Source organism: Notolepis coatsorum (assembly GCF_963971535.1).
Source record: "Notolepis coatsorum genome assembly, chromosome: 6".
NCBI classification, from domain to species: domain Eukaryota; kingdom Metazoa; phylum Chordata; class Actinopteri; order Aulopiformes; family Paralepididae; genus Notolepis; species Notolepis coatsorum.
In genome coordinates, this window is record NC_140170.1 from 174,851,686 (window position 1) to 174,864,651 (window position 12,966).

At 44.8% G+C, this 12,966-nt stretch overlaps 1 protein-coding gene across 1 annotated transcript; it reads right to left on the reverse strand.

Moving 5' to 3' along the window:
- Nucleotides 1–1,406: 1,406 nt before the first annotated feature.
- Nucleotides 1,407–7,997, reverse strand: LOC311229763 (cornifelin homolog B-like; the record flags this gene model as incomplete). The annotated part of the gene is made up of 3 exons (XM_084315838.1): nucleotides 1,407–1,544; nucleotides 5,769–5,920; nucleotides 7,913–7,997. The coding sequence occupies 3 exons, from the start codon at nucleotides 7,995–7,997 to the stop codon at nucleotides 1,407–1,409; spliced, it is 375 nt and encodes a 124-aa protein (XP_084171964.1).
- Nucleotides 7,998–12,966: the final 4,969 nt, after the last annotated feature.

A 12,966-nucleotide genomic window follows, 5' to 3' on the forward strand; every position in this document is an offset into this window, starting at 1 on the left:
ACACCAGGGTAAAGATGAAATGTATTGCGTACACCAGGGTAAAGATGAAATGTATCGCGTACACCAGGGTAAAGATGAAATGTATTGCGTACACCAGGGTAAAGATGAAATGTATCACGTACACCAGGGTAAAGATGAAATGTATCGCATACACCAGGGTAAAGATGAAATGTATCGCGTACACCAGGGTAAAGATGAAATGTATTGCGTACACCAGGGTAAAGATGAAATGTATCACGTACACCAGGGTAAAGATGAAATGTATCGCGTACACCAGGGTAAAGATGAAATGTATTGCGTACACCAGGGTAAAGATGAAATGTATCACGTACACCAGGGTAAAGATGAAATGTATCGCGTACACCAGGGTAAAGATGAAATGTATCGCGTACACCAGGGTAAAGATGAAATGTATCGCGTACACCAGGGTAAAGATGAAATGTATCGCGTACACCAGGGTAAAGATGAAATGTATCGCGTACACCAGGGTAAAGATGAAATGTATCGCATACACCAGGGTAAAGATGAAATGTATCGCATACACCAGGGTAAAGATGAGACTGAACTCTCTTGCCTGAAATAGAGCCAAGGATTTATTTTAAGTCATACAAATTGAACAGAAATAACTGCAGTCGCTACAAAACAGGCAAAATATAAAATCTTAACATTCAAGTGCAAATAGTTTGTGTATATTACAGTGTGATATTGTCATACAGTATATACTTGGAATGGAAATACCCAGAACGTTACAGAAATATCTAGTGAATTTAAAGGGGCACTAGCAAAAAAACAATGCTGATTGATTTTGCACATAATCTCACACACATGCAAAAACTGTAAAGAGTTTTGCACATTAATTTAGTTTGACAGTTATTGAGAGTAAATTAGTTTGAATATGGCCAATATGGTGATGTCATCGGGGACATTGATTCCTTGTGTCAATTACAGCTCAATGAAATGATGTAGATGTGAAAATAGCAATACCTTGTCTTATAGGAACTGGATCAATTCATTGAGGTGTAATTAACCGGCCGTATTCAAACTAATTTACTCTCAATAACTGTCAAACTAAATGAATGTGTGCAAACCTTTTCACAGTTTTTGGATGTGAGTGAGATTACGGGCTAAATCAATCACCATTGTTGGTCCCTTTAAGTTCTGAATAACAGAAAAGGCTAAAATTATGGCATTTACTGCCTCTGTTGTTTTCCACCACAGACTATTTATAGAACATATGCACCTTTAACATTCCCCTGCTCTTCCATCGCTGAAACATTGAACAAGAAGCATCTTATAATTATTTGGTGGATAGTTGTCGGTTTGAAACCCGTTTTGGGTAAAAAAGAAAAAGAACAAAATGCTACACTAGGAGGTGGGTAGTCTTCTAGGAGACGCTAGCCAGGCTCCTATGCGCTTTGGTACTGCGTGGTGATCACGGTTGCGTCGCCCTGGGTGCGATTTTTTATCTTCACCTCGCGGGACATCTGGCACCACGTGCAGGGATAGCAGAAGACCACCTTACAGCAGTCATCACAGCATGAGCCCTGAGAGAGAGAGAGAGAGAGAGAGAGAGAGAGAGAGAGAGAGAGAGAGAGAGAGAGAGAGAGAGAGAGAGAGAGAGAGAGAGAGAGCGAGAGAGAGGAGATGGGGAGAGAAAGAGAGAGAGGGAGAGAAAGAGAGAGAAAGAGAGAGGGGGAGATAGAGAAAGAGAGGGAGGGAAGAAGAGGAGAGGGGGAGAAAGAAAGACGGAGAGAGAAAGCGAGAGGGGGGAGAGAGAGGGAGAGAGATAGAGAAAGAGAGGGAGGGAGGGAAGAAGAGAGGAGAGGGGGAGAGAGAAAGAGGGAGGGAGAGAGAAAGAGAGAGAGAGAGAGGGAGAGAGGATTAGTCTGGGCTTTGTGGGGAAAGAAAATTTGTAATTCTGATCATCTTAACCCTTTCACTGCCGCACTACCAAAACGGTTAACCCTTTCACTGTGACAATACACAGAAGGTTAACAGCGACCGTCGGTTGTGTGATAGTAAAGGGTTATTAACCTTCTGTCGTGTGGCAGTCTGGAGCAGAAGTCCCCACGTCAACAAGATAGATACTGTCATCAACAGCGCCCTCCGGACAGTAACTGGTTGCCTGAAACCCACCCGTGTCCTACCTGCCAGTCCTAGCTGGAATCGCCCCAGCCAGTCTCCGACGTGATGCGGCTACCCTCACCCTGGCAAGAAAAGCCCAGAAGTACGACTGGCACATCCTGCACAAAGCCACAACAACACCGGCACCACCAGGCAGGCTAAACTCTCGCCATCCCTACAACAAGGCAGCACAAGAAATGCTACAGTCTATTTCTGAGGACTTGTCCAGAGACGCCTGGCTGGCAGCATCCTGGAAACGATCATGGGAGTCGGCTGGGCCCTCCCGTATCCAGCGATACATCCAGGACCCAGGAGGTGGTGTAAAAGGAGACGATTTGCCACGCCATCTATGGACCTCGCTGAACCGTCTACGCACTGGAGTTGGGGGCGCTTCCAAGTCTTCCATGAAGAAGTGGGGCCTCACGGACAGTGCGGCATGCGAGTGTGGCGAGCCTGAACAGACTGCCGAGCATATAATCACCAGCTTCCCCGTCTACAGCCCGCCCTCAGAAGCTGGTCTTTTCGACGTAGGACCATAGACGAGGGCGTGGGCTGCAGGACACAGAGTTGGCCATCTGATGATACACGAAAGAAGAAGTGTGGCAGTGAAAGGGTTAAGGAACTTTTTTCCAGTGCCGTTTCCATAGAAACAGACCACGTCATCACCACCCACCACCACCGTCTTCCACTGCACCACACCCCCCGCTCAGTGACGGATCACAGAGCCTGTGAGAAGGAGAACCACAAACAACGCTTTACAATTTTCTGTTCCTCACATTCACCCATTCACTCACACGACGGCGACGGCAACCTGCTCATCAGGAGCAATTAGGGGTTAAGTGTCTTGCTCAAGGACACTTCGACACGCTGCCCGGGAGGAGCAGGAACCTTTCCGATTACCAGACGACCGCCCTACCTCCTGATCCACTGTCACGCCCACTAGATGTCGCACTAGAGCACCAGCTTGTCATTTATCCAATAATGTGCATTCCACGTGGGGGAATGGGAAGTATGGAGGGGATACATGCCTGTAACATGTAAACAACAACTTTCATTTTAGCTAACTAATTAGTCAGAAATGGACTATGAACAATGCCTGTCAAATGAGCCATACTATTGTCTCCATAGCTATAATACAGAGCAGACGATGGGTCTGCAAACATCGCTAAGATGGTCAATAACGCTGGCGTCAGGCGGTACATTTACATTTACATTTAGTCATTTAGCTGACGCTTTTATCCAAAGCGACTTACAAGTTCTGTACGACAAGCCATCAGGAAGGGCACAACTCTATCAGCTGAGCAACAATGTTCATCAAAGTGTTGAGTGCTACAGTGTAGGTTAGTTTATTAGGACAAGTGCATGACAGTACGGTTAGTTAGGGTTAGATTTTTATTTATTTATTATTATTTTTTTTTAATTCAGATAATGGTTGAAGAAGTGCGTCTTTAGTCGACGGCGAAAGATTGGACGTGATTCGGCTGTCCTAACTGGGGTGGGTAGTTCATTCCACCATTGTGGGGCAAGGACTGAGAATAGGCGACTTCTCTTTGATGACCCTCCCGGAGCTTGGATAGGAGTAGGTCTGAGGCGGCCAGAAGATGCAGAGCGTAGGGGTCTTGAGGGTGTGTAGTTAGAGACCATTGACCGGAGGTAGGCGGGAGCGGTTCCCTTTGCCGCACGGTATGCTAGGTCGAGGGCCTTGAAGCGGATTCGTGCAGCAATGGGGAGCCAGTGCAGGTCCCTAAGAAGTGGGGTGACATGGGCCGACTTCGGTAGGTTTGAGATCAGGCGGGCCGCTGCGTTCTGAATGAGTTGAAGAGGCTTAGTGGCAGTGGCCGGGAGGCCAGCGAGCAGTGCATTGCAGTAGTCGAGGCGGGAGATGACTGTTGATTGGACGAGGAGTTGGGTGGCTTCTTTTGTCAGGAAGGGGCGTATCCTTCTGACATTGCTCAGGAGGAATCGGCAGGTTCTGGTCGTCGCTGCGATGTGAGCAGAGAAGTTCAATTGGTCGTCGAGGACAACACCAAGGTTCTTGGCGGTCGGGGACGCAGTCACAGCTGCATTCTCGACTGTGATTGAAAGGTCGGTTAGGGGGGAGGATTTGGCCGGCAGGTGGAGCAATTCTGTTTTGCTTAGGTTCAGTTTGAGGTGGTTGGACGTCATCCAGGCTGAGATGTCGGACAGACAGGCCGAGATCCGCACAGAGACGTGGATATCTGAGGGAGGGAAGGAGAGGAAGAGTTGAGTATCGTCGGCATAACAATGGTAGGAGAAGCCATGAGACGTGATAATGTTACCCAGTGATTTAGTGTAGAGGGAGAAGAGAAGGGGTCCTAAAACCGAGCCCTGGGGGACACCCGTCCGCAGGGGGCGGGTGGCCGACAGGGTCCCTCTCCATGACACTTGGTAGGAGCGGTCATTGAGGTATGATGACAGCCATGTCAGCGCAGAGCCAGCCACTCCCATTCCTGCGAGGGCCGCAAGGAGGATCTGGTGGTTGACTGTGTCGAAGGCTGCAGATAGATCTAGGAGAATCAGGACAGAGGAGAGGCCTTTCGCTTTTGCTAAGTGAAGTGCCTCTGTGACCGCAATGAGGGCTGTCTCTGTGGAGTGACCAGTCCTGAAGCCTGACTGATTAGGGTCTAGGAGGTCATTCTGTAAGAGATAAGTAGTAAGTTGGTTGGATACAGCACGTTCAAGTGTTTTAGAAAGGAAGGAGAGAAGAGAGACAGGACGGTAGTTGCCTATGACAGTAGGGTTCAGGGTTGGTTTTTTTATGAGCGGCGTGACTCTGGCTTGTTTTAGGGAGGTGGGGACCACCCCCGAGTTGAGTGAGGAGTTGATGGTTGCAGTTAGGAATGGGAGGATGTCTGGTGCTATGGTCTGGAGGAGTGGGGAGGGTAGCTGGTCCAGCTGGCAAGTAGTCGGACGGTTTGACGTTACCAGTGTCAGGGTCTCTGCTTCTGTAATGGGAGAGAAAGATGACAGAGTGAAGGATGAGGTTCTCGATTCAGCATTTGGAATGGGTGGGGGTTGGGAGAAGGAGCTGCGGATGTTCTCCACTTTTTCCTCAAAGAAGATCGCAAAGTCTTCGGCAGAGAAAGATGAGGGAGGGGGGGGTGGGGGGGGAGTGAGGAGGGAGGACATGGTAGCATGCAGTTTGCGAAGATTCTTGGCAGAGGCCTCGATCCTATGGTGGAAGAAAGAAGCTTTGGCATTAGTGATGGTTTTGGAGAATGTTAACAAGAGGTTGTGATATGTGTCGATGTCAGCAGTGAGGCGTGACTTTCTATACTTCCTTTCAGCTGCTCTCAGGACCTGTCTTTGTTCTCTCACTGGATCTGTCAGCCAGTAGAGATGGGGTAAGTCGGTGGCAGTCAAAGAGTTAAAGAACACTTTAGAAAATGTCAAAAACTTCTGGAGATTTCGCCAAGAATTAAGTTTTCTCACGATTGGATGGCAATCACTTCTGTTCTGAAAATGTCTCAGAAACACCCCTTTCTTTTCAATCTACCTAGACATGTCATATTATATCCTCTGAATGGAGGTTATGTCTCTCTAGTCTGTGCTTGTAAAGTTTCAGGAGGCTGTGATTATCCTAACGGTCACAATAGGTAATTTTATACAGTGAGGGTTCTCACCTGGATGCCGTAGCGCTCTCTCATGGAGGAGCGGAGGCAGCAGGACACCGCCATGCAGCTCACGCTGTCCAGCACCGGCATGCAGCAGCACCAGCCAAAGTCACCCGCCGTCTTGCACTGCATGCAGGGGAAACACCACCACGCACAGCAGCCTGGGAGGGACGCAAGGGAGGAGAGGGAGAGAGGTTATGGTACTGACACACAGTGATAATGTGGAGAGAGAGGGGTTATGGTACTGTGACAGTAATACTGATACTGCAGAGAGAGGTTTCGGTACACTGACGGTAATACTGCTACAAATCTTTTGACGCGAGGCGGTGAGAGGTTGTGCTGTCGATGACGTCGTTGACGATGACTATGTTTATAACCGTCCGCCAGATTACTGTAGGTTTGAATTTGTATCTATCTATCTTATTACTATATCTCAGAGACAAACATATTCACACACAGGTTTAATATTTTCTGCTATTTTATGAAGTATTTCAGTAGTCAAGCTGTGCGTATTTGTTTATTTGTTTATTAACTGTTTTGAAGCAGAAGCCCACACTACAGAACAGTAATCCAAGTGGCACAAAACCAAAGCACAAACAATCTGATTAAACAATTCAAATGGAAGAAATGGTGCACATTTCCTGGCAGTAGCAACAGCTCTGCAACACTGTTCTCATTCTGATCCTGGCGTCTCTAAAGTCAAATCTATATACTCCAACGTGCCGTTGACGCTTCACCGACGGTGTTGTATTTGGCTGCGGTTGCAGCTGGTTGCCTCTGGGCTTACGGACCCACGATCCGGCATCCATAGATACAGTGCGTTATATACAAAGTGTCGGGTGTAGATGCACATGGACCTGAGTGCATGTGAGGTGGCATGGTACGGAGTACGTGGTTAATGTTGTGTCATCATACCATACAAGACTATTGTGCAGTAATAGCATCAATGCTTTGTTGCTGCTTCCTTTTTGGACCACACGTGGTTAATCGCTAGTTCTCCATTAAGAACGCCTTCCCTTTCTGGGCCAACCGGCCTAATAGCCAAACAAAATAAACACACCACTTACTGTACTAGCCTCCCTCTGTCCTCTCGCTATGAGAGAATTACAAGAGTGAAGTGCTAACTATGCTACCCGCTCTACCTCGGAGGGCTTCTACGAGTATCGATTTCAATTAGCTCCCTCCATATTTTCAGAAGATTCGCCTAAAAGTACATGCAAGTAAATGGAAGATTGCTCCACTTCTACAAGGACCATTTGCATGTTCTTGGTATCTAGGGACATCTATGAACCTCAGGGAATGTATTCCCAGTGTCAGAAATATTGTGTCTGTTATGCTTGAGTAAACTGTAATGAACCAAAGGAGAATATAAATTATTATTCGTTTTTTTCCCATCTTTGATGGTGAATAACACTGTGCTAACATTAAGAGAGAGGGACTGTAGATAAAGGATGTTGGTGCAAGTGCTAAAAAGACCAAATAATTAAAAGTTGTTAAGCAGCTGAATGCTGCGTTGGACAAAACACTTAATGCATCGTAATTCTAGTCCTGGGCATGCAGCCCTGAGGGTAAGAGTGCATACTCAGACCATAGTGGGTGCAGTTGATCGGCTATGATCTTTTCTGACCATTTCCTGGTGTACTGGTCTGACATGTTTGTAATACTGCACATTGCTTCAACAGTTGCCTTACCTCTTAATTTGACCACTCTAATTTATTCTTATTCTGTACAATTAGTGCTGTATCACTGTACATTAATACTACAACTCTGTACATACATCTGATTAGTACTATTACTCAGTAGTACTCATTTATATATTTTATACCCAGTTGAATTACCTATACACTGTTGCACTTTACAGTTACCTTTGCACTCTGGCTGGATGCCAAACCTCTTTTTGCTGTACTGTACTTGTGATGCATAACGGCAATACATTTGAATGTAACATAATAGCAATGCAGTGACTCATAGGGACATGGAAGTCTTGGACTTTGACACCTAGGCTATTAATGGGTGGCGGGTACTGTAGGCATTATGCCATTGCATGGAGTTGTTTGACCAAAAGAAGAAAAAAATAAAAGGCGTGTAAACACCAGAGGAATTGTGTCGTTGGGTATCGTTTCATTATTAAAGTCTGACACGACGTGACTTACAGGTGCCAGCATCAGCACAACAGTCACAGAGTCCGGTGGTCCATGTTCCTGAGCCAGGCTGGGTCACGATGATCGTTTGAGCCATTTTCTGTCCCAGGGAAGAGGACAGGAGAGAGAGAGATGGAGGGGGGGGGGGGGGAGACTGGGTGTTAAACAGAAAACTGCTGTGATACCTGATTGATTGATTGATTGACATTTTTATTAACAGATTGCAGAATGGGTACAATACAGTACGGCTCAATACACACAATATATGGGTATAGGCAGGGTTCGAATTATCACCTGAGAGCTATGGGGGCCCCCTGAATTTTTTTTTTTTACAATTTTTTTTTCCTTGAATTGTGGCTGTTTTCGAAGTCATATTTAGAGGAATATCTCATTAGGATTAGTCTAATACTAAGTAATAATGACATCACACAACATTCTAATCATTAGACCAGGGGTGTCAAACTAATTTTCACAGAGGGCCACATCAGCATTATGGTTGCCCTCAAAGGGCCAAAGACCGTATTAATGTTAATGTAATGTAAAATAAATGTAGCTACTCATTTACATATTGTTAAACATGTTGTTTCTGTATTTATTACTTATTCAAGTTATACATATTGCATATGCATTTGCATAGATGTAAAAATATATGTTAGCTTATGTTATTTTAACAAATAATTTTAGTTTATCAGAACCCCATATTACTCCATCAATCAATGATCAAACCATTCAAGTAAATAACAAAGAAGAATATCATCAAATACAAGCTATGACATTAAGTTTGTTCAAAACCTTTTTGTCACAGTCAAGAGGGGCAGAACTAACAACTGTGAGCTGCAAAGAACACGTGGGACAGATGTAGCAGATGTTACAAAAACAAATGGCTGCACACAACCTTGCAGAGGCCACTAATGGAAGATAGTTTAATTAACTTTAATTAACAGATTGCAGAATGGGTACAGTACAGTACAGCTCAATACACACAATTGTTAAGGGAATGCAGACCAGAGAAAGACTTTCGACTTGTTTACAGTTGTTAAGGGGATGCAGACCAGAGGGAGACTTTCGTCTTGTTTACATCAGGGTCCCCCATTTTCAATTCATCAGGACATAATATATGACATACATGATGACATACAGATAGACAGTACTGCTACATCTATACATTTATATATACATATTATACATTAACGTGTTTAGTCCCTTGTTTGAGCCGAATCTGGGTTTAACATGATTTGTGGAGCTCCCTCTGGTGTTGTGGTCGCATGCATGGTATTCACTGACCTTTGTTTGGGAAGTATTTTGACATGTACATGGGTACCTTATAGTCATGTAGTGTATCTTGTAGACCAGGCCCATTGCAAGTTGCTGTACTCTGTGTTGCCCACATTGTCCACCATGTGGCGTTCGTTGGGGAAACAACGCTGTTTGGGGCAGCAACACAACACAGACACTGTATTTATTAATTTTTTTATTAACATTTTATTAACTTGACAGACTGTGTTCTCATAGTGATTCCTTCATGTCTAGCCTCCAGAAAATAAATGAGAAGCTATGGGGCCTGTCTCGCAAGCCAGAGGATATTGTTCGATTCCACGTGAGCCCTCCAGGAGGCAATTTAAACAGCCCAGCATGCTAATCAACCCGGTGTAAAGGCCTGCACTGGAGGGTGGCCCATTCCTTTTTTTTGCCCGCTCTCCCTCCTACTTTCTCCCACGTACTCCTTCTCTCTTCCAATTTCTCTACCTCTTTCACCCCCCACAGTTTTCACTCTTCCACTCACTTTATCTGTTTCTCCCTCCCCGCTTCTTTCTTTCCCTCTCTCCTATACCACTGGGGCCCAACTGGACCAGAGCAACCTGGGAGGAAGCTGTAATTGGGGCACTGTCTGAGGGAGCATTACATACTCTAGCAAGGTGTAAACATATGACGCTGGAGGAGGAAGTGGCTTCCATTAAGGAAATCATATGGGGCTCACTGTGCAGCACAGGCCGCCATGCAATGATCAGATTTCTGGAGGAATTCTGGAAACATATACTGTATAACAAAACCCCCTCTGCTGCAACAATAGTACTTTGGTTTCTGAAATGTCTCAGTCTCTGTGACCAGCGGACAGTTGTCTTGTCGTCTCAGGGCCGCGTAGGGGACTGTAAAACTAATACCGGTTTGCATTAAACCTAATAGTCGCGAATGGCCTATATTTATGTCAGCTAAGCAGGCCAGGGAACACTTAGCAACACCCCAAAGGGAGAGACACCATCTGCTGGCCTTGAGGGGAGGTGGAGAAATGCTGCACTAGAGCCTCGATGTAAAGGGCAAGAGGTGTGGAAAGGCACAGCACAGTACGAGGGAAACCATCAAACAACTTGTGAAATGTGGTAAAGGGTTAAACATTACATTTTGTCTGTAACCGTAGCACTAGAGCTTGGATGTTTGGATGAGCTCAGAAGACAAGAGGGCACAGCAAGCAGCGCTTCAGGGAAACAGTCAAACAGTCACTTGGAAATGCAGTCAAAAATACTGTATCAAATGGTACCAGAGCCTGAGGGCCGAGGCACAGCGGGGCTCCAGGCACAGTGTCGGGGGTTAAAGATCCTGAAAAATATGGTGAGTGGTCAAAGAATATTCCTCAGTGCTGTGAGAATAGTGATAGAGCGTGGCTGTAGAGAGGACTTTGTTGGGGAACCAGCGCTCCAGACAAAGTATCACAGTCAGGATCCGAGTTCTCCCTGCTGCCAGCAACACGTCAACAAAGTCTGGGTGGAACCCGGAGTGACCCTCGTCTGAGGAGGCGGCAGCACCCTGCCCCCCTGCTCCCTAAAATAATTCAATATTCTAATATTCCCCTGGTATTTGTTGTCATACAAAAATACAGAATACTTTTATATGAAATGCTTCTTTCTGTTTTGCTCCTGAGAGTGTGCTAGATAAAAATAGATAAGTATAAAATAGAAAGTCAAGTACGTAAAACAAGTGTAAACAAAAGTGTTCAATATACATATACAATATACAATGCAGAGTAGAGAAAAAGTAACTGAGTTACAATACAATATACAGTACAATGCAGAAGTGGGATGAGGTACAACTTAGGGTAAGGTGCAATGAGGTATGAGTTGTAGTAAAGAGATAAAGTGGTATGTGGTCCAGTTATACTGCTCTGATTAAAGGTTGTGTTAAAGTGGTATGTGGTCCAGTTCTGCTGCTCTGATTAAAGGTGATGTTAAAGTGGGATGTGGTCCAGTTATGCTGCTCTGACTAAAGGTTATGTTAAAGTGGTATGTGGTCCAGTTATGCTGCTCTGATTAAAGGTTATGTTAAAGTGGTATGTGGTCCAGTTATGCTGCTCTGATTAAAGGTTATATTAAAGTGGTATGTGGTCCAGTTATGCTGCTCTGACTAAAGGTTATGTTAAAGTGGTAGGTGGTCCAGTTATGCTGCTCTGATTAAAGGTTATGTTAAAGTGGTATGTGGTCCAGTTCTGCTGCTCTGATTAAAGGTTATGTTAAAGTGGTATGTGGTCCAGTTATGCTGCTCTGACTAAAGGTTATGTTAACACTTTAACTGCCAGAAGACGAGTTTAGGCGTCCTTCCCCGCCATGCTCAAGTTGCCGAAGACGCCGTAACTCGTCTTTGATATCAATATTTCAAAAATCTGTGATCGGATTCATATTTCCCATCCGCTGGCCTGAGACCCACCAAAAAGCCCCACTGAACCCTCTAGCGGTTCAAGAGCGCCATCTGGTGGCCGATCGGCGCAATCGCCAAACAGGAAGTTACTTGGACGATGTGCTGTTCACCCATATTACTTCCGGGCACTCGGTATAGGTTCCGGCACTCTAGCTCGTCACAATACATAGCGATCCGTTGCCAATAACTCGATAAACAACATGATTTGGACGTATATACTATTATACAAGCTGGAAATGGACCGGATATTTTTACATCCCATAATGGAAAACTGTCTACCCCACGCTGATCGCCCAACGGCCCGCGGAGACTGGGGTGAGTTTTAGCGTGTAATATTTCCATGTTCGACACTAACTGCTATGATAAACATTTGACCCACATTAGATGAATGGTATAACGCTGCCCACGGAATTATAAACGCCCCCTCGCCCATCCGGTCAACATCAGATGACGTGTAGTAACTTCCAGAAGTCCGTCCAGTTGGATTTTTTTATATCGCGCCGATTGCTATCAAACTGTATTTGATCATCAATATAATGCATTTGGGGCTATAAATCACGTTCTGGAGAAAGCTGCAGAAAGAGATGAAAACATACTTATACTAGATCATATTTTAGTATGAATATGTGAATGAAAAAGTTTAACGTTCATACACCCTGAACAATACATATAGGACATTGAATGGGCCCTAATAATGGCAATTTAGCAATAGAATTTAAAAAGTTATAGCCCTGCAAAGAAGGGGAACTTCTCCATAGACAAATAGAGCTGGCAACCTATGGTATATCATGAATTTAGCCTTAGGCAATCAAAGTGTTAAAGTGGTATGTGGTCCAGTTCTGCTGCTCTGATTAAAGGTTATGTTAAAGTGGTATGTGGTCCAGTTCTACTGCTCTGATTAAAGGTTGTGTTAAAGTGGTATGTGGTCCAGTTCTGCTGCTCTGATTAAAGGTTATGTTAAAGTGGTATGTCGTCCAGTTATGCTGCTCTGATTAAAGGTTATGTTAAAGTGGTATGTGGTCCAGTTCTACTGCTCTGATTAAAGGTTGTGTTAAAGTGGTATGTGGTCCAGTTCTGCTGCTGATTAAAGGTGATGTTAAAGTGGTATGTGGTCCAGTTCTGCTGCTCTGATTAAAGGTGATGTTAAAGTGGTATGTGGTCATTATCCTGCTCTGATTAAAGGTTATGTTAAAGTGGTATGTGGTCCACAGTCTTTTTCGTCAAAGTAACTAGTAACTGATAGGTTCAGATAAATGTAGTGGAGTAAAAAGTAAAATATTTCCTTTGAAATGTAGTGGAGTAAAAGTATAAAGTTCCCTAAAACGAGGGAGTAAAGTACAAATAGCTTGAAATTGTACTTAAGTACAGTACTGGAGTAA